The 25,638-nt window shown below is 40.6% G+C and overlaps 1 protein-coding gene across 1 annotated transcript in view; it reads left to right on the top strand.

Annotated features, from left to right (window-relative positions):
- The window catches only part of BCKDHB (branched chain keto acid dehydrogenase E1 subunit beta), a 181,361-nt gene that overhangs the window by 68,450 nt on the left and 87,273 nt on the right, over nucleotides 1-25,638 (top strand). The window contains exons 7-8 of the mRNA XM_056565954.1: nucleotides 5,396-5,493; nucleotides 6,337-6,447. Of these exons, the coding sequence (XP_056421929.1) occupies nucleotides 5,396-5,493; nucleotides 6,337-6,447 (209 nt within the window). The remainder of the gene's footprint in view (nucleotides 1-5,395; nucleotides 5,494-6,336; nucleotides 6,448-25,638) is intronic.

Here is a 25,638-nt window from a genome sequence, read left to right on the forward strand (position 1 = left end):
TTTGACATTCTCTAGCTCAGGCGTGTAATGGAGAGTCTTCTATGATGTCTTTTGACCTTTTCTGTGTAGTTTATTCTATCACGTGACATTCAGAAAGTGAAGGAGGAATGAATAGAAAGTGCATCAATGGTTGCTATGGTGAAAAGGAAGTGGCAGGAGTATTTTGCTAATTTGATAACCAATTCCGATTTTTCAGACCTCTGCATTTTCTGTGCACATAAAGAAAACTGATCCTAGTGTGTGCTTCTTTATTTCTTATACTATGCCTTATACAACAGAAGGCAAATATTCAGTGGCAGATTATGGCAGAATCTATAACAGATTGTTAGGCTGTATTCACATGTAGTGGTCATGTGTCATCATGGAGCCATTACACTATTTACTGCAAATCTCTGCGGTTTTTGTGATTCGGTTATTGGCCAGGCGGTTTTCACAGATGAAACCTGTTTCACATTTAATTATAAAATAAAATATGAAAAAAAATCAATTAAATGGACACTTTGTTAGATAGCCAATGAGATTCCCATCATATTTTTAAATGACTCTAAAGTGTTGACCACCAGTTGCCTCACCCCACTGCCTTTTATTAGGCTTAGTCTGTCTCTAGGAACAGCTAATATTAGTACAGAACACAGGAAGTAGGGGTGGGGCTAAGCATGTGCTATGTGCAGGCGACAGATGTAAAGAGTCTGAGAAAGCCTGGGCTGTGTACCTGCAAGCTAAGTCAGTCTGCTGAAAATGATCCTCATTGTGCCTGATAAATTAAGAATTCCTTTTTATCTCTGACCACTCATGTAGTTCAGTGCAGTTGTACCTTGTGACCCTTTTGCTGTATGTCCACTTTTATGCAGTGTATCTATACCCCCCCCCCCCCCACCCCCCTTACAACTGTCCAGGGCCTTTTGTAACCCATTCCACAGTTTTTTTAATTTTTTTTTTTTTTTTTTTTTAATGCTCACATTGCACTGTGTAAAGCCAGCACAACAGTAACCCCTTCTCCCACAACATGCCATCTGTAGTAGAGTGCAGTGTAAATCATCAGCACAGCACAGTATCAGCCTATTCACTGCACTTTCATCAGCACTGTGTCATAGCGGGGGAGAGTACAGTAGGTGCTGTGCTGTGATTGGTTAGAGAAGCAAGGAAAAGTAATACCTGTGTTTGTACTACTGGCAAACCTTCTAGCACTGGTTCCAACCACTGAAATGAAACAAATTGGAATTAATGTGCACCATGGAGGTGGCACTCAGAGGCGCAGTAACAGCAGCAGGGACACTAAAATCACATTGTCACAACTCTGAAGCATTATTTTTACAAAACTATGCAGGTTTATAAGGATCTTTTTACATGGCAGGCATACGATAAACATTTAGTTAAAGAATTTGTCCTCTTGAGTTTTTTTTTTCTTTGACAGCCTGAGCTTAAAATTTTTAAAAATAAGCAGTACTCCCCTGTCTGACCTCCGCTACTGCTGTTAAGATGGTGGCCACTCCCTGCTGATCTTTGCATCTTGTCCACATCTTGACACGCTGTAAATGCTGGCCACGTCAGTGACCTGCCTGAGCTGGTGATTGGCTGAGTGAGCATTTCCTGTGTGTAGAGATGTACACCAGGAAGTCTATGTATATAAGAGACAGGCGGGCTCAGCATCATATAGAAAGGGGTGCTATTAAGTGTACCAAACAACAATTGCTACACCAAAGAAGAAAAAGAAATACGCAATATAATGCACACCCACAGTTGCTATAATCCAAAACATTTTTATCTTTATTGCACATAAGTATTACAAAACGCAGACAATACAATTAAAACCAATTAAAAAGGCCCAAATGGCCACTGCACAAACAAGGGGGGACCCCCTAAAAAAGGGGGGGGAACCCAATCCAGGGCACCTGCCTCCACAAATAAATAGGTTATGAGCCTATCATGTAACAAGAATGTTAAATCAATAAATTCCTATCCCCACAGCACTGATAATATATATATACAACCTGAATATCCTTCATAAATAGCACAGGGGACTAGCAGTGGAGGACAATAGATGGAGGAGCAGTACGACAGGTGCCCTCCTAGAGGCCCCACACGTTCCGTTGCCCGTCAGCAACTTCCTCAGGGAAGTTGCTGACGGGCAACGGAACGCATGGCCCCCCCGTTCCCCCCCCCTTTTTTAGGGGGTCCCCCTTGTTTGTGCAGTGGCCATTTGGGCCTTTTTAATTGGTTTTAATTGTATTGTCTGCGCTTTGTAATACTTATGTGCAATAAAGATAACATTTTTTTGGATTATAGCAACTGTGGGTATGTACACCCGGAAGCACTGATCTTTGGGACCACCTTAGGGTACGTTCACAAGTGCATATTTTGCTACCTATCGATGGTTATCAAACTCAACTGTGTAAATTCTGCAGCAAAATATGCACGTGTGACTGTACCCTCCAAAAGTATTGGTGTAGTATGATTTGTATGATATGAAAATGTAGATTAGTGGATGTGACAGTCAATGTGGTCTTTAATGACTAAGTCATGTTCTGGTGTTCATGAGAAGTCAGATGGGGACACTCAGGCTATCACCCTTCCAATGCTGGAATGTTGTAAGAGAGACAATTGCAGACTGGTTTCAATTATATCTGAGTAATCTGAAAAGTGAACACACTGATGACAATGGCGCTTACAGGAAGTGGGAAAACATTTTCAGTTTCGTGATCACCATGGTGTGAGAAGATAGAAGGCATCTGGTGCGAATAGGAACAGGGGATTCTGGGTGTAGATGTAAAGTATCAGATTCCACATATCATATTATAATTCATTTTCTTGTCTATTAAAAATTTTTATTTGTTCTGGCTGCTTTGGCTAAAAAAAAGTAGAATTTTATAGCAGCAATAGATATGGTTTTTTTTTTTTTTTTTTTTCCCCATGTAGTAGTATAAAAGTCATAGCTGTCACTTCAGGTTCTTCAGTCCAAGCTGCAGACTAGGACTCCAGTGTAGGGTAAAAGGGTATAAGTGATAGATTAGTCAGGATTGTGCATCATGTAGTAGCACAGTGTCCTTAGAAGTTATGGAAAATCTGAAGGCTATTGGGTACACTCACTACCAACCTCATTCTTGTACAAAGCAAGGGGGAGCTGGTGGATAAATGGCCCATCAGCCTAACTGAAAAAGCATAGTAAGTAGTCCATCTATTGAAAGATATTGGGTGAAGTTATGGTGCATAACCTTTTGGGTGTCCAAAGGTCACAGATTGTAAGGCTGAAAAAGGTGTTTATCCAGTTCAGCCTATGACCCAGCAGTGTTGATCCAGAGAAAAGCATAAAAACCTTCATGATGTAGAGACCATTTTTTCTCATCTTGGAGATAAAATTCCTTCACAACTCAAATTCAAGTAGTTAGAATAAATCCCTGGATCAATAACTCTTCTCCAGACTCTTGTCGCTATAACCTGTAATATTACGCTTCAGAAATGCATACAGGCACTTTTGAACATTTGTCGTGAGTTTACCATAACAACAATCTCTGGTAGAGCGTTCTATAGTCTCATTACTCTTACTGTAAAGAATGCCATCTTGTGTTAGGTTTTCTTTCCCTTCAGGTGAGCAGGATGCCCCTTGTTTTTGTTATTGTCTTGGGCATAAATAGATCATGGGAGAAAACATTGTGTTGCCTTTTATACATTTAGGTCACCCCTCAATCTAAACTAAATAACTCAAATTTTGTAATTTTTTCTGGGTGTTGGAGTTCTCCCAACGTATTCCTTTAGTTGCCTGTCTTTAAACCTTCTCCAGGTCCCCTATATCTTTCTTGTACACTGGTCTCCAGTACTGTACACAGTATTCCATGTGTGGTCTTACCATGATTTGTACAGTGGTAAAACTATTTATTTTCCCCATGCATTTATGCTCCTTTTGATGCACCCCGTGATCTTATTTGCCTTGAAATAAGCTGCCTTATACTGTTTGCTGCAGTTACATATACTGTCATCTAAAATTCCTATGTCTTTTTCCATGTCAGTCATTTCAGTCATTTCCAGTGTTTTCCCATTGAGAAGGCATTCCCAGCCTGGCCTGACACTTCTCAACCCAAGCCTCCAACCTATACAGATCCATGTGTAATAGTGCACTGTCCTCTCTTGTGTTAACCACTTTACACACTTTAGTATCATCTGTAAAGATTGATAGTTTACTGTGCAATCCATCTACAAAATTATTATTAAATATGTTAAAGAGAATAAGGCCTAAAGCTGACCCCTGTTGTACCCAACTAGTAACAGTCACCCAATCAGAGTATATACAATTAATAACCAACTCTGTTTCCTATCACTGAGCCATTTACTTACACATATTCTCATTTTCTGTACCAACCCCACATTTGGCACAGTATCAAATTCTTTAGAAAAATCAAGCCATACAATATTTAGCGATGTCTTCACCCTGGTCCTGTTTTGAGCTCACCTGATTAGATAAGCTGATCAGATAAGTTTGACTTTGACCGATCCCTCAGAGGCCCATGCTGATATGGAGTCATACATTTATTTTCATAGAGACGCTCCAGTTTAGCATCTCATAGAAAACCTTAAAATAATTTACCCACAATAGAAGTTTTGCTTCCAGGCTCACCTTTTCTCCCTTTTTGTATATTGCACTGCTATTAATAAATATTAGAAGTAACGGTCTATCCTTTACAATACTTAAAGGGGTACTCCGGTTGAAAACAAATGTTTTTAAATGAAGGTAAACAGATTTAAGCACTTATCATCTGCTGTATGCTCCAGAGGAAGTTGTGAAGTTCTTTTTAGTCTGACCACAGTGCTCTCTGCTGACACCTCTGTCTGTGTCGGGAACTGTTCTGAGTAGAAGCAAATCCCCATAGAAAACTATTCTGCTCTGGAAAGTTCCTGTCACGAACAGAGGTGTCAGCAGAGAGCCCTGTGGTCAGGCTGGAAAGTGGAAACATCACAACTTCCTCTGGAGCATACAGCAGCTGATAGGTACTGAAAGGATTAATATTTTTTAATAGAAGAAGTTTACAAATCAGTATAACTTTCTGGCACCAGTTGATTTAAAAACATTTGTTTTACACCAGAGTACCCCTTTAACTCTCTTAGAATAAGACTTGTCTACTTAATTTTTTAAGATAATTCCATCTACAGTATTAGGGGAATGCTACAATATTTATTTTTAGGACTGTTTTTTAAAAAAGTTGAACTCTTATTAAACATGATACTGTTAATTTGCTTTTGTACTGATACTGGGTTTGGATTTGTCACAAAACGATCAGTTTCACTGATGGAACTCTGTCCCTTCTATAGATAAGTGTATTGTGTCAAATATGATTCTAGAAGATATTGCACAATGTCGGTGTTATGGCAGTATGTTTTAATTCTTTTGTTTTTATTCCTCTAGTTGAGCAAGTTCCTGTGGATTCATATACCATCCCTTTATCCCAGGCTGAGGTGATTCAGGAAGGAAGTGATGTTACTCTATTATCTTGGGGTACCCAGGTTAGTATTCCTGCCTGCTTAACCTTCTTATAAAGTTATCATCATTTAGGGCACAATTTCTTCTGCAGATTTTTATCCTGTAGTGTGATATTCTGAACCAAATTTGATGGAATCTGCTATGGAGGCAAATATAAGTTGCCAAGATTCTTCGTTGCTATATAACAAGATGAGCTTCGTTTCGGTGGTGCTCCTAGTGGATGACATACTGCCACAGTTTCCGAGCAGCAGCAGGAATTGTTAAAGGGAGGTTACATCTGGATAACACGATTTTAGAATAGGTAGTATTACACAGAAACCACTAATAATGAATGGGTGGCTATGTCCTACATGGCTGTAATGAGTCTGACAACATTGCTCTTTGCACTGGCTCTAGAAGAGAAGTAGAAGAATATAAAAAGTTAAAAATGCCTGATAGCGATTACATAATGAGCGTCAAAAACAAAAACCTATACTTCCTGTCATATTTAGATACCCACTTTTACATAAAATAGTTCTTGTAAGCTATGGTATGTGTCTGTTGATGAGCAATTTCTACATTGGATACTTTCAGGTAACATCTCGAACAATGGACTGATCACATCATTTCCGTAGCACGTAATTTGCATTGAATTTATTTTAGATTTATAACTAATAGAAAACTGTTTGCCAACCCGTGTTCTAGCCAAGAGTTTTAAACAAATCACTTGTTCATGTTTGACAACGCAGAAAAATGGAAAAGTTGGATAGTTGTTATCTTCTGCTTCTCTGGATTGCGTTTACCTCCGGTATGATTTTGGCGCTCTGTAATCTTTCATTATTTTGCGATTACATAATATGCTGACATGTAGCCTAATGTTCTTTTAGGTTCATGTTATTCGTGAAGTTGCATCTATGGCCCAAGAAAAACTTGGCTTGTCCTGTGAAGTGATTGACTTAAGAACTATTTTGCCATGGGATATTGAAACCGTCTGTAAGGTAAGCACTATGACTTCATGAGAACGCTAATCAGGTACTTGGAAATGGACAGGAAGTCTTTAATATGTCTTAAAAGAAAAATGACGGTTGACGTTTATGAAAGGGAACCTATATGATGACCCAGCCTAGCCGCTTTTGAGATTAATTTGGTGGGAAGTCTGCGTAATGTTAAGGTAAATTGTAGTTGAAGGAACTGATTCATTTTACTAGATCTATTCACTTTAGTTGCCTCTAAAAGTGGTTAGTGAGATCAATTACCTATTTAGTGATGAGGTAAAGTTAAAGCAAAAGGCAGCTTAATGCTGATGATACATGACATCAGGGCTGGATTATAGGGAGGCCTTAAAGGGCAATTGCACTGGGGCCTCCACCCCGAAGTTCTTTACTTTTCCTAGATATTCCTTGAAGCAAGGCGTAGGAGTTTAACAAGTTTTTAGGTGTACTTTATTGTTATAAGGGTCATTTTGTTTTGTTTTTTATTGTTATTTCTTAGGGTCAGTATATCCTATATTCTGTAGTATATGTTGGCATATTGAAGTAAATGGATCTGGCAGAGGCACACTGTAGTTTAGGTTGGCATCCTGTTCTTCTAAGTTGTCGACATATTATAATTCAAATTCTGTGGTATAAGTGTGAACTTGCCCCCAATGTGCAGAGCTGACTCCCTGTCTGCCTAAACTGCAGAAGATCTATAATAAAGAAAAAGAAAATGTGCTCCAATGGTGAAGAATCACCGGTAAACGGGTAAGGGAGACGGGGAACGTCACTTACTACAGAAGGTTGTGTATCCCCATACACAAGAATGGAATGAGCGTAGGTGACACAAGGTCCTGTTTGCAGCCTTCCCAGGAAACAAGATGGATAAGAACAGGTAACTTCACTTCAGACAAAGGTGGGAATCTAATGGCGCTGACCAGGAATCAGTGGAGAGGACAAGGTAAAATCCAACTCATTTATTTTAGGACCAAGATGCAATGCGTTTTGCTACGCAATCGCAGCAAAATGTGTTGCATCTTGGTCCTAAAATAAACAAGTTGTATTTTACCTTGGTTCCTCTCCACTGATTCCCGGTCAGCGCCATTAGATTCCCACCTGTGTCTGAAGTTACCTGTTCTTATCTAAAATGCAGAAGGAAACGGCAGCACCTACCTGTCAGAGTGGTGACAGGTAAGAATTTTTCTGGGTGTATCCGTCTGACAATTTATAAGTGTATGGCCCTTTCTTCTCCAGGACCTTTTGGTAGTGGTATACCACTGTACTTTCCTTGTTTTTTTCACTATGACATATGTCATGTTCAAAGTTCTCATCCTTTGTACTGTGATTGCTTGAGTGTATACATTGTATGTGTTCTGTAAATCTCGGCTTGTTGAACTGAAGCATTAAAGGGGTAGTCCGGGGTAAGGCAATCAGTGTCTCACCATGGGGACCCACTGTGATCTCCTGTACGCGTCCACGTCTATTTACCTGTCCTCTGCATGCTCCGGTCCCCTTCCTGGACAAGTGCAAGTCATGGCCTGCTTAGCCAATCACCGGCTGCAGCGATGTCACGCTGCAGCTGGTTATCGGCTGAACGGGCCATCACCTGCGCTCATTCAGGAAGGTGAGAGCTGGAGCACGCCAAGGACAAGTAAGTAGATGGGGCCTCAAACAGGAAATCCTGGAGGTTCCAGTGGTCGAACCTCCAGCCATCAGACACTTATCCCCTATCCTGGGATAGGAACACCCCTTTAAGGCTGCATTCACACTAAGTTTTGTCCATAAGGGGACCATATCCGGCTGGGGGATGGGAAAACCGGGCGCTTCCGTATCCCAGACGGACCCGGCCCCCATCTTATTCATTTGAATGAGCCGACCGGAGTCAGTGACTCCGGTCGGCTCACTTTTGCCCGTATATGGTTTTCTGGCTGGACTGAATACTATGGTTTTCAGTCCGGTCACAAAACCGGATACGGGACAAAATGAGCTGACCGGAATCACTAACTGAGATGCGGGTCTGGGTCCGTCTGGGACATGGGAGTGCCCGGTTTTCACATTTCCCAGACGGATCCGGTCCCCGTACTACATAAACGTAGTTTGAATGCATCCTAACAGAATGTAGCACAAGTAGAAATGTAGAAAAAAAAATAATTATACCTGGAAATCCAACCTCCATCTGCTCCCCGTAGGTGCCGTAAGCATAGTACATGTGCTTTTTATTGCCATGAATATAGAAGTGTTCTATATTCACATATGTTACAGTTTGATCCAGTGGTTGCGTATTTTGCTTAGATTTTTTTCCCCATATGTCTTCTTCAGTAACACCCATCTGGTAAGCTTCTCACAAAGCCATAAAACACTGGCTGTTACTTGTTTATGTTGGGTACAAGTCTTTTCTGCCTAATATTTTTGTTCCTTTTCAGCAGAATGTCTATTGATTTTATTGTATTTTTCTTTCCTAGCCACTGTCCACAAAATTACAGATCTGCTTGTTAGGTTTCCCCTTCCTTTGAGCCAGGGTTTTCCGTTTTTCCTTCTTTTTCTTTGTTTCAGTATTTTGTATTTCCAGATACACCCCTCCTGCCTTGTACTCTAGTATTATCAGATTAATGGTTAGCTGATGTTGGCTGTGACCTGCTTCTTGCTCAGTTTTTCATTGTAGATCGTACATGTAAATACATTAGTTAAAATGCTTTTTCTAGCTAATATATGAGAATTTATTAGGTGCCTAGTGACATTATAGGTTTACAAAGTCAGCTGTGTACCACAAAGTTCTTGGCCATTAATGTGGTCCTGCCTTCAGTTAAGGTATCCATTAAGCCAAGTGAGAAAATGAAGATATACAGAGTGCGTGATCTTTCATGTGACAGTAAACTTTATGCCACGTGGGTGGGAAGAAAAAATGAAGGACTGATTTTCTGTCTGAACTAATAGTTCCACTAACTGCTAATTTTACCGCATCCAGAGGGTGTTTTTTTTTTCTAGCACAGATATCATTAAAGGAGTTCTCCAACTGAAATCTTTTATCCCCCGCTGTACCCGGGCTGTAAAACTATACATAATAAACTTTCACTTACCTGCCTACGATCCCCTGTTGTTCCGATATCGCCGCCCGTGCTCTGGACCCTGTCAGCTTCCTCTTCCTGCGAGTCGGTGACTTCACTCTGCGCTCAGCCTATCAGCGGCCGCGACGGGACATTGCTGCGGCCGCTGATAGGCTGAGCGCAGAGTGAAGTCACCGACCCACAGGAAGTGGAAGAGACCGGGATCGGAGAACGGGACGGCGATATCGGAACAACGGGGGATCGTAGGCAGGTAAGTGAAAGTTTTATTATGTATAGTTTTACAGCCCGGGCACAGCGGGGTTAAAAGTTTTAGCTTAGAGAACTCCTTTAAGCTTTTCACATGAAAATATTTTAATACATCATCAAAAAAACTGATGGCTAATGAGCATTGAAAAAAGTATGTCCTGGAAAATAAAAGGGCAGTTTATCCAAAATTTCTTTTAACCACTTAACAACCACACCATTTTTGTTTTTCTGTTTTGTTTTTTTTTCTTCCTCTGGTTCAAAGAGTGATGACTCTTTTTTTTTTTTTTCCTATCACACGAGCTGTAGGTTTGTATCTTGCGCAATTATTATACTTTTTAAAGCCATTCTTCATATTACCATTAAATGTTATCAAAACCCTCCAAAATTATACTGAAACCTCTCTAAAAGACCACGTCTTTGAGAAGACCTCCTCCGTTATCCAGACCAGATTTAGTGTGATCAATTTTCAGGCCTTCTTGATTGATGTACAGAGTCCAGTTGACTGGGAGTCAAGGGAGGACTGAGAGGTGGAGGGTAAGTGAGGAAACATGCCAGGCTGTGGCACTTGATCAGCTCTGCTCCACCTCCTTGACACTTGGCTGAGTAATAAAAATAAAAAAAAGTGATTCTATAATTTTTACAACCACTATCTCCAGGAGAGGTAGAGTTTTTTTTTTAGACTCTAACAGCTATCCAATGTTGTCTTTAGCTGTAAGCGGCAAAACGTTCTCCTCGCTATATTCTTCTGACACCCATAATGTATAATGTTTAATCTACAGAGCCTTGTGGTAGTTCCTTTTTGCTGCATGATCTGTAGTTTTATTGGTACCATTTTGGGCTCAATCAAACTTTTTGGTCTTTTTAAATAGTACCTGTGACCAAACTAAACTTTTAATATATTGTTCCTTATGTAATTATAAGATGCTTTGCTATTTATCTGCTGTTAAAATTCTCAACCTTTATATGTTTTTAATGTGATTGAAAAAACGGCCACTAGGTGGCACTGTTTTGTTTCTTGTGCAAGTCAAACAGTTAGTTTGGTCTCCTCCTGGTCTGGCAGGAGACCAAACTCAGGAAGTGTGTGCGGGGCATGGCAAGGCACAGCTCTCGTAGGCTTCAGTGACAATGCGCCTGATGGGGAAGGCCCACTTTCTCCTGCCAGGAACTCACACACACAATGTGAGCAAGGGGAAAGGTATAATACAGAGCTTCTTAAAGCTCGGAAATTATTTTTAAGGGCAGGAGGGGGGTGTTAGAAGTAGTTAGGGAATATAATCTGAGTTAGTTTAGAAAATGTGGTTTGATGACCGGTACTCTTTAAACTGTGTTTTTTTTTTTTCTGTGATGTGAGGTGACAAGAACAAACAAACAAATGCCATAATGACATTTGGTAGTTTTTCATTTACGGTGTATACTGTACAGGATGAATAAGGTTATATTGTAATAGTTCAGTACCAATTATGTTTATTTTTCTTAGAGAAAAAAAAAGTGCAAGCTTTTTCACCCAGATGGCATATATTTATTGTACGATGCATGCCATTTTGTGTTAAAGGATTGAAGGTGGCCCTTTGCACATAACCTTTTTATTAAAAAGCTTCCTTCTTCGAGTAAAATTGAACGCTGTGTTTCCATGTTAGTCGCTCTTTCATGGAAGTTTTAAATGGGATTCTTCCCCCTTTTAACTCAAAATGCCCTTTTAGTGTTTTTTTTTTTTTTTTTACATGCTTCATAAACCAGACAAGGCCTTTTATAGTCCTTATGCTAAAAAGGCGAAGTCCTCAGTCAAATATACTTAGGCTAGGTTCACAATGCCGACTGGCTCTGTTGGCAAGTCTGTCATAATGATGGGAGTTTTAGCGGAAAGAAAAAAAATTGTGCATGCGCTATTTTTTTTCTCTGCTAAAGTACCGGATCCCTGACTGACCCCTTTCAAATCAATGGGAACTGCAGGGACTCCGGTAGTGTCAGTTATATAGGAGTTATTTTCCAATGTTAATCCTGCCATATGAATAGTCCCAGTTTTTTTATGTTCGTATTTCCATTCGATGCATAAATACAACTGGTATTTTATCATTCTGACATTTTACGATGAATATAATTGTAGCATAGTGAAACACCTGCAAATATCAAGCCAAAGGTACATGTTGCATTTTGCTGTATGAGGTTTTAAGATGAGTTGGTTTTAAGATGTACATTCCACTGAGCAGCACATACCTACAGGGCATGCAGACTAATGTGACATGTGGTACAAGAACAGGCTGGTCATGTTATTTCTAATATCTTCTGTATAATGTATGTAACAAAGTAGGGAAGCACAAGTTAGAATGTTTTGCTTTCTAATTGCTCTACAATGACTTTCTGAAATATTTTTAGTGGTTGTCCGAACTCCTTTTGTTTGATGTTTACCGTAATTAGGCTAATACAATTGCTTTTCTGAATTGTGATTTTTTTTAACTCAAGTCTTAAATGAATATTTTGTTTCTAATTGAACTCTTTGGCCCCGATTTACTATTCCAAATGTGTTTATTTGAATCAAGAAACTGTCTTAAATCATTTGTCACATTAATAATGAGCTTTAGACACTTTCCTGCCAGGTCCAAAAAAAGGGACATTGCCTGGATAAAAGGGACATGGCGTTGGTAAAAGAGGATGTGGCCTAAATGTGGCAAAAAATGCACCAACATTTTGGCACACACTTCTGTTTTAAAGTAAACCAAATATTTGCCTAGTGGAAAATCACAAAATAAAAACTTGCTAAGCAAAAAGGATATAAAACTGAAAACACCTGGACATGATTAACCCCTTAAGGACACATGTAGAACAGGAGAGAGCACAAAGGAGTACTATCAGACAGGAGAGAGCACCGAGGAGTCCTATCAGACAAGAGGGAGCACAGAAGAGTCCTATCATACAGGGGAAAGCACAGAGGAGTGCCATCAGACAGGAGAGAGCACAGAGGAGTGCCATCACACAGGAGAGAGCACAGAGGAGTACAATCAGACAGGAGAGAGCACAGAGGAGTGCCATCAGACAGGACAGAGCACAGAGGAGACCCATCAGACAGGAGAGAGCACAGAGGAGTGCCATCAGACAAGAGAGAGCACAGAGGAGTACAATCAGACAGTAGAGAGCACAGAGGAGTACTACCAGACAAGAGAGAGCACAGAGGAGTACCATCAGACAGGAGAGAGCACAGAGGAGTACTATCAGACAAGAGAGAGCACAGAGGAGTGCTATCTGACAGGAGAGAGCGCAAAGGAGTGCTATCATACAGGGGAAAGCACAGAGGAGTACTATCAGACAGGAGAGAGCACAGAGGAGTCCTATCATACAGGGGAAAGCACAAAGGAGTACTGTCAGACAGGAGAGAGCACAGAGGAGTCCTATCAGACAGGAGAGAGCACAGAGGAGTACCATCAGACAGGAGAGAGCACAGAGGTTTGCTAGCCCACCCTCACTTACTGGACTTTGTCCATGCCTGTGCTTCAGCTTGGACAAAGCCATGATTTCTATAAAAAAGGAATCTTAGTTTTTGAATCTGACAGTGCCCATTTAAGAGTAACATTTTTTAAATTACCCTAATAATATTGATTCTAAATGTGAAAAAGAAGCAACATACAACATCAAAAAACATCAATCTGGGTGGAGACATCTGATGCTTTCAACCTGTACCATACACCGCACACTGAACAAAATAAGACTCCATGTGGCTTATTAAAAAGGTATAAACAATAACCAATGAAAGTTTCCAAAAATAGAGCTCTTGACTACTACTTCCATCTACAACTATATCTGGTGATCTCATTATGGTGTTAAATATTGCTGTACAGTCTTCTCTGTACAGCAAAGGATGCCAGCCTCATCGGACCAGTGGGCAGTCACTGGCAATCTAACTGCTTCAGTTGGAAAGTATAAATCCACTGCTGTTCCATTTTTAGCATTTTCCCTGTTCACCTTACCAAATTTCAGGCCCACATCGTTTTATGTGGCTGGCGCAGTCAGTGCAGACTAAAACAAACTTGTGAAATTACTACTTTAAGGCACAACTTTCTCTATTTATTCTCGCTCATGCACACCAGAAAAGTACAGCAAACAAAGCCCGACAGTTTAATTATGCAATTAAATGGAAGGCAAAGTCTGTATTTTGGGATTTGTTTTGTTTGCAGGGTGAATGTACAAATGCACAGAATATCTCAGCAGCTTCCTAGACTTTGTCCTAAGGTTAAAGCAAAACCTGACTTGTAAGAATATGTCAGGGATTAATGCTGTGAATAATGATATTTTCTATTCAGTGAGAGATTGTTCTTTTAATAACCAGGCAGAAACATGAACGGAAGTGTGTCACCAAAAATAGACATGCCCTTTTAATTGAGTTTTTATGTTTAACCTATTATTTGTACTGTTTGTTTTTGATTTTTAATTACATTTTCCATGTCACATGTCCTCTTAAAGGGGTATTCCAGGAAAAAAAAATGTCTTTATATATCAACTGGCTCCAGAAAGTTAAACAGATTTGTAAATTACTTTTAATAAAAAATCTTAATCCTTTCAGTACTTATGAGCTTCTGAATTTAAGGTTGTTCTTTTCTGTCTAAATCCTCTCTGATGACACCTGTCTCGGGAAGCGCCCAGTTTAGAAGAGGTTTGCTATGGGAATTTGCTTCTAAACTGGGCGGTTCCCGAGACACGTGTCATCAGAGAGCACTTAGACAGAAAAGAACAACCTTAAGCTCATAAGTACTGAAAGGATTAAGATTTTTTAATAGAAGTAATTTACAAATCTGTTTAACTTTCTGGAGCCAGTTGATAAATAAAAAACTTTTTTTCCTGGATAACCCCTTTTAAGATAACTTATCTTAGATAAGCAAGTTATCTTCACAGCTAAGATCACAATGGAATGTAACAAATGTATATAGATCGCTACGCACGCCGCTCCTATTGGATGACGGGACGACGTGCGCGACGACGTGATGACGTCGAAGGAGAGCGCCGGCCAAGCAGGGGATCCCGGGACAAAGCAGATACCGAGGAGGCAGGTAAGATCCTATAAGCTGTTTGGGACCGCCGCGAATTCACCGCGGAGGTCCCGAACAGCCCGACTGAGCAGCCGGGTTAGTGTCACTTTCCCTCCAGACGCGGCAGTCAGCTTTGATTGCCGCGTCTGAAGGGTTAATACAGGGCATCACCGTGATCGGTGATGTCCTGTATTAGCCGCGGGTCCCGGCCGTTGATGGCCGCAGGGACCGACGCGATAGGTGTGTATTCGCCGTATAAGACGCACCAACTTTCCCCCCCCCAGTTTTGGGGAAAAAAAAGTGCGTCGTATACGGCAAAAAATATCTTTTCAGTAGTTTACACATAATTACTTTTCACTTTGTAGCCTGAAATGAGATGTTTATAGCTTTTTGCCAATGGTTGGGACCTCTTGTTCAGCTTGCTGTTCACACATGCTCCATTACCGCCCCAGGAGCCATAGGAGCTGGCGCAAATAGTGACTAGGAACTGGTGTGAGAGGCTCAGCAGTGTAAAAGAACACAATGTGAGGTTCACAAGATATTGGAGACTTGCTGTCTATCAGCCAGGGGTACACATGGGGAGGAGAACAGCCTCTACAGAATCTGTAGTCTTCTACCCATTTGGGCTGCTGCTGAAGCATCCATTCAATTTTGCTGTACTGAGGAGCAAATAGTGAGCAAATGTGTGACAATAAAAGCTAATGATACATAGTTTAGAACATATGTAAAAATCTACAGCACTCCTTCCAGATATGTTTGATATTTAATAATTAACTTATTAGAGCAAAGTTATATGTATCATTGAGGTGCCCTGGGCTCTCCTATCACGGAAGTCTACAGGAGCTGTGACGCTCTTTTTCCCTACTATGATACTAGAAAAAAAAAACACATGGATGTATAACTTTTCTTTAATAAATGACTTATTGAATATCAAACCTATCTAAAAGAAGTGCACATAATCCAGCCCATCCCTCAACAGCACCCATAATCCAACCCATACCACAACAGCACTCATAATCCAACCCATCCCACAACAGCACCCATAATCCAAACCGTCCCAAAACAGCACCCTTAATCCAACCCATCCCACAACAGCACACATAATCCAAATCATCCCAAAATAGCACCCATAATCCAAACCGTCCCAAAACAGCACCCTTAATCCAACCCATCCCACAACAGCACCCATAATCCAATCCATCCTACAACAGCACCCATAATCCAACCCATCCTACAACAACACCCATAATCCAACCCATCCTACAACAGCACTCATAATCCAACCCATACCACAACAGCACCTATAATCCAATCCATCCCACAACAGCACCCATAAATCAACCCATCCCACAACAGCACCCATAATCCAACCCATCCCACAACAGCACCTATAATCCAGCCCATCCCACAACAGCACCCATAAAATAAAGACCTGTAGTCATATCCACAGTAGAAGTATGTATAGATGGGTTAAGAGGCTCTGCTCATGTACCTGATTGGATACCCCCTCCCCAATGTGTTTAGCACTGGCCATTCATAGAGCCATATACTGTATACACATAAAAGCATTACCCCCGACTAATTGATGATAATATTGCTAGACACTGTTATCCTCCTGTTCGCTGCTTTCACATTGTCCTCTGTGCGGTCCCCATCAGTATTGGAGCCTATGGTCTACTTCATTACTTTGGTATGTGGCGCCTCTCTGCTCTTCCACTCAGTCTGTACCATTATCATGGTAATAATAATGCTAATAGCAGTCAATAGGGTGGGGGTAATGAGGGAAGTGGAGGGGAGAGGCACCAGCCAGCAGTAGCTTCAATGTGAATACAGGATATAGCTCCTTTGAGCCAATTCTGAACACGTCCCCGGCAATAACATTAACCCCCTCCCCCCCCCCCCCCCTTAGTCTTGTAATGAAGTGCCCGAAACAAAGAGCCCCATATCTTGAGTACAGGGATCAACCAACATATCATGAAAAGTTATGTTATCAGGACCCGTTATCTAGCCTGACTCCAGAATACCCCTTTTTATGATTTCTGTATTATTGCAGTATAGAAAGGGTAAAAAAACAAAAACAAACCTAGATACACGGTTTAGTAAAATCCACAGCACACAAGCAGTTTACATGGTATCCGAATGTTAAAGCTAAAATCAATAAAAATCTATTCAGATATACAGGAAGACAACAGGTAACATCATTTGCAAAATGTCATTCCTGTTTGGACCTTCTTCAAAGATATCTATTGTGAGCAGTCAGCAGGGATGTCCGTGGCATCTAGCAGCATAGATCAGCACCCTAAGTCGCACAGTGGTGACTATCCGAATAATCTGACCAATACACGCATCTATATACTGCTGCTATCCCTGCTGACTGCTCACAACACTTTTCTTTTGAAGAAGATCAAACTTGATTGAAATGTAGCAAGTGATGTTTCCTGTTGTTTTCTTGTATATCTAAATACATTTCTGCTGATTTAAGTATCAACCTGGGATAAGTGCCCTATACAAATAAACAATAATACATTTTGGGGAATACATGTCCTTCAATTTACGGGAAACATTCCTAATTGCTGCTAAAAGTTGCTCAGTTAGGAGGTCTATATAATCACGTACATAGAATAGAATTAAAAAAAGAACTATTATCAGAAAATAATAAAAGCAGACTAATAAAAATAAGCAAATGTATCCGTATACCGAGGAAGGCAACAGTCTTGTAAATAGCACTTGGCAGGTGAGGAACGCTGTTCTAGATTTTTCATTGAGAATTGTTCATTAAATTCCCTCTCCGCATATGGATCACATCTACCATATTGAATTGTCTGTGCCTTGATGGAATTTACGATCAATAAATCTTGAAGACCTTGTTTAAGTGTGCACTGCATCATCTTTGTTTTGTGCATTGTACTGTGGTCCCTCAAGTTACAATATGAATTGGTTCTGGGACGACCATTGTATGTTGAAACCATTGTATGTTGAGACCAGAACTCTATGGAAACCTGGTAATTGGTTCTAAAGGCACCAAAATGTCATCCAAAAATAGGAAAAAGTGAGATTTAAAGAAAAATAAGTAGATAACTAATGTATATAAAGCAAATCCTTACATATAAAAGTAAGAAAGATCTGCTGGGAGCTGTAATCACTGTCTATGTTAGTGTTTTCCAAGCAGGGAGCCTCCAGCTGTTGCAAAACTACAACTCCCAGCATGCCCGGACAGCCAAAGGCTGTCCGGGCATGCTGGGAATTGTAGTTTTGCAACATCTGGGGCCACCCTGCTTGGGAAACACTGTCTATGTAGAGGACAGGATCTTCTTCGGGGTCCTGTACAGTACACACAATGTCCTAAAAAAAGTATTGGAGTCGCCCTCACCTGGTGTCCAAAGGAGCAGCTAACCCTGGTACAGGTAAAGAGTACAGAACATGTAATACCTCCCTGTATTGTAGGGGGCGCTACCAGACACCAGTCAGTGCATGCACTTCAGTAATACAGGGGTTTTACCAGTGAATGCCCATTCTGATTGGTCTGTTCTTCCAGCCATTGACACAGATCTGGACTGTCTGTAGCATTGTATGTTGAGTCTGGTTTCAACTTACGATTGTCCAGAAAAGACCATTGTATGTTGAAACTATTGTATGTTGAGGCCATTGTAAGTTGAGGGATCACTGTATTTATATTTATTCATTCAGTGTTCTGTTTGTGTGTTCAGCCTCCTAATTTTAGCTTTTTATGTAGTTTGGATTATGGCAGTCACCTTTTTATTGACCTCATACTCATCTGGGCCTCACTTATATTACAATTCATGCAATGAACTTGTCTCTGGAATATTTTTTATTGCTTTACTTTTATCATTCTAAATGCACATCATAGCCTTTCCCAACTGCTGACTAGTGGGGATGTTATTTTTAACTTCTTTACTTATATGTTTGCACTGTACATGCAGTAAAGTTATTTCAAGCCTAAGCCAGAATTAGTAAAACATAAGGCAGATGCTGTTTTCTGTGTCACACAAAAAAGACTTATAAATACACACATTTTTATGTATCTAAATGATGTCATTTCTGGTATACGTTTAGCTTTTAGGTCATGTTACTGATGTATATGCTAAATGTTTTTATAGGCTTAAAGGGGTACTCTGGTGGAAAACAAATTTTTTAAAAGCAACTGGTGCCAAAAAGTTAAACAGATTTTTAAATTACTTCTAAATATGAATCTTAATCCTTCCAGTACTTATCAGCTTCTGTCTGACCACAGTGCTCTCTGCTGACACCTCTGTCCATGTCAGGAACTGTCCAGAACAGGAACGAATCCCTATAGCAAACCTCTTCTGCTCTGGACAGTTCCTGACATAGACAAAGGTGTCAGCAGAGAGCACTGTGATCAGACAGAAAAGAAATTCACAACTTCTGCTGCAGCATACAGCAGCTGATTAGTACTGGAAGGATTAAGATTTTTATATAGAAATATTTTACAAATCTGTTTACCTTTCTGGCACCAGTTGATTAGAATTTGTTTGTTTTCCACTGGAGTACCTCTTTAAGGGAATTTGCCACTTTGACCATACAATCTGATCTTACAGCATAAAGCAGGAGGAGCTGGGCAAAGTGATATAGTGTTGTGGGAAAAGATTAAGTATGAGGCTATGTTCACACTGCAGTATTTCAATGCAAAATTCTGCCGGAAATTTCTGGCCGGAAATTCAGCAATATTTACTGCACACTGGATTGAATGCTGATTCCGCTGTCCCATTCACACAGCAGAATTTCCTCACCTGAAATTCTGCTTTCTGGATTCTGCAAAAAAATTTAACATGTCTTTAAAGGAAAATGGTTACCCGTTCACCCACACTAAAACCAATACACCGGGTTATAGTGCGGGTGAACAGGAGACTGATGCAGGGTTTCTGACTTGTATACAAACCTGCAGTCCGGCACTTGATCCCTCTGAAGATCTTCTTCTGTCTTCGGTGAATTGCGCACTGGAGGTGGGCCCGCTGGCTGGATTTGAATTTTCAGGGTCGCTGGTCACGTGAACGCTAAGTAGGCACAAGAGCTCACGTGACCAGCGACCATGAATATTTAAATCCAGCTGGCAGGTCCGCCACGCGATTCAGAGAAGACAGAAGAGGGACCGGGCACTGGACTGCAGGTATGTATATATAAGTCAGCGACCCCGCATGGGTCTCCTGTTCCCCCTTACTATATTGGGTTTAGTGTGGGTGAACGGGTGACCATTTTCCTTTAAATTTAGCCGGCATTCCGGGCAGAATCTCATTGAACCCAGAACCGAGTTCTGTGTTTTGAGCATACAGAAATTTCACTGAAATTCTGCAAATTCCAAAAAAACTCCTAGAATTCTGCAGGGAGCTTTGCAAAACGGAATTTGAGCAGAATTGCAGAATTTCCGCTGTGTGAACATAGCCTAACTGGTTATTTATTAATTGACATCTATTCACTCTGGAATTAGGAGTCCAGTAGGTGGTCTGAATTAGTGACTGACCACTATCTTGGTCTCCATGCTCCTACAGGAAAGGCTGCCAGTCATTGAGTAACACAGCCCGCCGGACTCCTATGCTCAGCATGAGCAAGAATGTCAGACAGTAATCTGCACCACAGGTCAATTTCAGCACAGATTCTAACCATATTTTATTTGCAGAATGTAAAAAAGATTTCTGATTTACAACAGTTACTATAATTTGCAGTTTTTTACAAGAAAAACCAACAGCAAATCCAATCTATGTGAAAGTAGCCTCTTCCTCCTGAAGGTAGAGCACTGTCTAAAGCCACCTATAAATTACTGCCCTGTTAGTCAATGTCCAGGACATAAGATCCTTAAAACTTGATACCAAAAGGGGATTTGGATACAATCCTTGGTCATTTTTAGGGCCCGTTCACACTGAGTAATTCAAGAGGAATTTACTCAAGTAATTCCTCTTGCATTCTCTGCTCCATATTAATGCACATCTCCTCTGCCCATTGACTTTAATGTTCTTTCCGCTGTCCTGTTCACACTGCAGAAATTCTGCTAGCAGAATTCCGACGCTGAATTCCTTACTGCTTGAAGAAAGAGCATGTTCATTCTTCAAGCGGAATCCGCGAGCAGAATCCAATAGAAGTCAATGGGAAAAAAAAATTCTGCCTGGCATAGTTTTCAAGCGGAATTTGAGCAGAATTCAGGCGGAATTAAGAAAAGTTGAATTCAATAACCTCCTCCTTCATTCCTCTTCATTTCCGCATGGAAATATCGCTTGATGAATAAAATGACAGAAGGCAACAATTTCCTGACCGAAATGATTCCTTGTGAATTCCTCAGTGTGAATGCACACTTAAAGTTCTTTTATGGTTCAGACTTTTGGCTAAGACTCTTGGCTTAGGGTGTGATGACTAGTTGGGTGGCTTTACAAGACAGTTTGGTTCTGGAAAAGAGCTAATTTGTATACCTTTTTAGTGAGCATTGCTTATAGGAGTTTGTACACCAGATTACTGGTTTCCAAAGGAAGCAATCTAAACTTCCCTAAGAAATACATACAAAATGCATACAACTACACAGTCCTGAGATGTATACATATCAAATATGCTTAGATACACAAAGGTGAACACTAAATTATAGATACAAACACACATAAACAACATATATACACACAATGGCCCTCTTTTACTATTGCAAACCCAACATGTTTTGTTGGGTTGTGCGCCAGATTCTGTCGCATTGTGTCAGAAATTCTCTCTGCGCCAGATTGTGTGCTAGAATTTGCGCCAGAATTGAAAAAAACCCGACTAAGGCTGGGTTCACACTATGTTTTTCAACTACGGTTCCCGCATACATTTTCATTAGTGAAAACGTATGGAACGGTATTGAAAACCGTATACATAGGCAAAGCATTGCAAACCGTATGCACCCTTATGCATACGGTTGCGTACGGTTTGCTTGCAATACGGTTTTTAACAGTACTCCAAACCGTGTTCAACCACTGTTTTGACTCCAGTTTTAAAACCGTACAGCAACCGCATACCTTTTTTTTTAACATGGACGTCAATGGGAAACGCACATGTATACGGTTCCATACGGCAAAACCGTAAGCGTTTTATTCTTTGCACATGCGCATTTGCATCCTAAAGTACCCACCAAAACCCTTCCCAATAAAAATGGGCAGAATTTTCAAAAACTTATGTTTTTTTTTTAAATAAAAACGGACGGAACAGTATGCACTTTTAAAAACAGTATACTGTTTAAAAACGCATACGGTTTACTTTTTCCCATACTGTTCCATCTGTTTTTTTCCCCATACGGTTTTTGATAGAAAACGTATGCGGGAACCGTAGTTGAAAAACGTAGTGTGAACCCAGCCTAACTCTCCATTTTGCTGAGAAAACCCGAAAAAGGGGCGTGGCCGCCAGGGAAAGGGTGTGGTCTCCGAAAAGGGGCGTGTTCCCGACATTTTCACAAAAACCCAACATATTTACTAAGGTTTCCACATAAAATGTGGTGGATTTGAACTGAGGGAAAACCCGACAGATCAGAGCATGTGTAAAAAAAAAGCAAAGTGTAGGGAAAGTGGAAAATGTAGGGAAACCTGAGTAAATACTGTGGAAAATAAATTGTAGGGAATTAAAACCCACAAAGAAACCTACACAACACTCTTAGTAAATAATAAATAAGGCCTAATCATTATGTAATGCCAAAAACTGGGGAACTGTGACCGGTTTCAAACATTCTTTGCATATAGCACAAGAGAATTGTAAAAGTCATTTTAGGCACATTTATACATAGGACTGCTGACATCCACATATGGTAGAAAAATGGTATATTATAGGTCTTTGACATATTACTGGTTGATATATAGCAAAAGGCGTTGCCTAATGTGTGTAATAGACTATAAATTTAGTATGCAGTATGTACTTAAAGGAGTAGTCCAGCGGTGACCCAGTGGTGAACAACTTATCCCCTATCCTAAGGATAGGGGATAAGTTTGAGATCGCGGGGGTCCGACCGCTGGGGCCCCCTGCGATCTCCTGTACGGAGCCCCGACAGCCCGCGGGAAGGGGGCGTGTCGACCTCCACATGAAGCGGCGGCCGACACGCCCCCTCAATACAACTCTATGGCAGAGCCGAAGCGCTGCATTCGGCAATCTCCGGCTCTGCCATAGAGATGTATTGAGGGGGCGTGTCGGTGGCCGCTTCGTGCGGGGGTCGACACCCGCTATCTGGGATAAGTTTTTCACCACTGGAATACCCCTTTAACAATGCAGTTTTAGTTTTTTAAACCCCTCTCCCCCAACATATGTTCTGAACCTACAGCCACATAAATGCCAGAGACACATACTGCATAAGACAACACCTTCAATACTATTGCCATAAATGAAATTGCAAGTGGATTCTCCATCTAATTTCAGCAACACAAACCCTTTAAGAGTCCAGCATTCATACAGAGACGCACAACCGGGCTCAGGTGCTCGGGGAGCTTGTAATGTTGACTTTTGCTGTGTGGTGCATGAGTTGTCTGTAATTCCCAGCTGTGTTTCATGGAAAATATTTGTGTTGAGATAGCTCACGATGTTAGAATGGATTTATAGCGGTTGACATGAGAAATGTCTGCTTGGTCCAAGTTTTTGTCTGCTTCTTTTTTTTTCTTTGTGACAAACTCTGCAGTATTTGTGTAATAAAAAAAAAATATGTAAGTGCATGTTCTCAAGTGTTATCGGATGGTATTTTCATTTCATGCATATACAAATGCGCATATATATATATACCGTATTTTTCGTCATATAGGACGCTCCGGCATATAAGACGCACCTAATTTTATAGGATAAAAATCTAGAAAATAAAGATTCTGAACCAAATACAATGTAAAGTATAGGACAGTGATCTTCAACCTGCGGACCTTCAGATGTTGCAAAACTACAACTCCCAGCATGCCCGGACAGCCGTTGGCTGTCCGGGCATGCTGGGAGTTGTAGTTTTGCAACATCTGGAGGTCTGCAGGTTGAAGACCACTGGTATAAGAGGTAGTACTCACGTGTCCACGTCGCTCCGTACCCATCACCGCTCGTCACCGTTGCCCTGGATGTCACCCTCCATCGCGGTCGCCGCATCCCCGGGGTGTCCCCGTCGCTCTGGAACGTCTCTGCTGCCCGGTATCCTCGCTCTCCGTCGCCGCCATCACGTCGCTACGCACGTCGCTCCTATTGGATGACGGGACGGCGTGCGCGACGACGATGAAGGAGAGTGCCGGCCATGCAGGGGATCCCGGCACGGAGCAGACACCGAGGAGGCAGGTAAGGTCCCTCTCAAAATCCTGTAAGTTTTGGGGAAGAAAAAGTGCGTCTTATATGGCGAAAAATACGGTGTATATATAGTGTGTGTGTGTGTGTGTGTGTGTGTGTGTGTGTGTGTGTGTGTATGTGTGTATGTATGTGTGTGTATATATAATATAATTTTTTTTTGCTATTACCATGTTATAAAACACATTCATTTTTAGACAAAATAAAATGTACAGAAAAAGATTTTAGTCTAGTTTCAGTCTTTTCTGGTGTTCCAGGATAGTGGATGGTTCTCCGTCAGCTTCCCAGGTGGTCTAGGCTTGCAGAGGTTTTAATGTTGGTTTTCCTGGTGGTCTAGGGTAGTAATTGACTTAATACCTATTGTATAGTCAATTTCTTATCTTTCCAAGCTGAAATGATGTCTGCAGTTTCCGGTCTATCTGACTACATGTATATAATTTTTTTTTTTTGCTTTTTATTAGTTTTTTTTTTTTTATTAATTTTAAATAAACCTATACTTTATAGTACCATGAATAAAGCTATAAAGTAATGGTTACAGGCACAGTAATACAAAATAGTAGGTATATAGACCAAAGATTAAGAAATACTATGTAAGTTGCGTATAATAGGCATATTAAAATTATCACTCCAAATTTGAAATACTGTGTATATCAACTATTTACTTTCGATAGCCAATTTGTATTCTTTAATTTTAATTTAATGTGTTTATTCCTCACAAGTAGGTGGCATTTGTAAGAAGACACATACCAAAATCTATGGCTGCAAACCTACCTTTTAGACGTTGTGACCCAACTTTTCCAACAGTCTCAACTTATTTCTCTTCCTTCTCCCTTCTTCCAGCGTACATTTGCATATTTAACCATTCCAAGTATATGTGAGCACCAAGTTGGAAATGTGACATACAGTCATGGGCGCAAATGTTGGCATCCCTGAAATTTTTCAAGTATTTTTCACAGAAAAGGATTGCAGTGACACATGTTTTGCTATACACATGTTTATTCCCTTTATGTGTATTGGAACTAAACCAAAAACGGGAGGAAAAAAGCTAATTGGACATAATGTCACACCAAACTCCAAAAATGGGCTGGAAAAAATTATTGGCTCCCTTTCAAAATTGTGGAAAAATAAGATTTTTTCAAGCATGTGATGCTCCTTTAAACTCAATTGGGGCAAGTAAAAATCACACCTGAAAGCAGATAGCAAGGAGAGAAGTTCACTTAGTCTTTGCATTGTGTGCCATACTAGGCATTGACACCAGAAAGAGAATAGAACTGTCTGAGGACTTGAGAACCAAAATTGGGGAAAAATATGAACAATCTCAAGGTTACAAGTCCATCTCCAGAGATCTAGATTTGCCTTTGCCACAGTGCGCAACATTATCAAGAAGTTTGTCCTGCAGGCTCAGGGAGCATCCGTGTCAGCGCAAACTATCGGTCGACATTTAAATGAAATGAAACACTAATGTTAGGAAACCCAGGAGGAACCCAATGCTGACACAGAGACATAAAAAAAGTAAGACTACATTTTGAACTTGAGTAAGCCAAAATCCTTCTGGGAAAACGTCTTGTGGACAGATGAGACCAAGATAGAGCTTTTAGGTAAAGCACATA

Source organism: Hyla sarda, chromosome 3 (genome assembly GCF_029499605.1).
Source record: "Hyla sarda isolate aHylSar1 chromosome 3, aHylSar1.hap1, whole genome shotgun sequence".
In the NCBI taxonomy this organism is placed as follows: Eukaryota; Metazoa; Chordata; class Amphibia; order Anura; family Hylidae; genus Hyla; species Hyla sarda.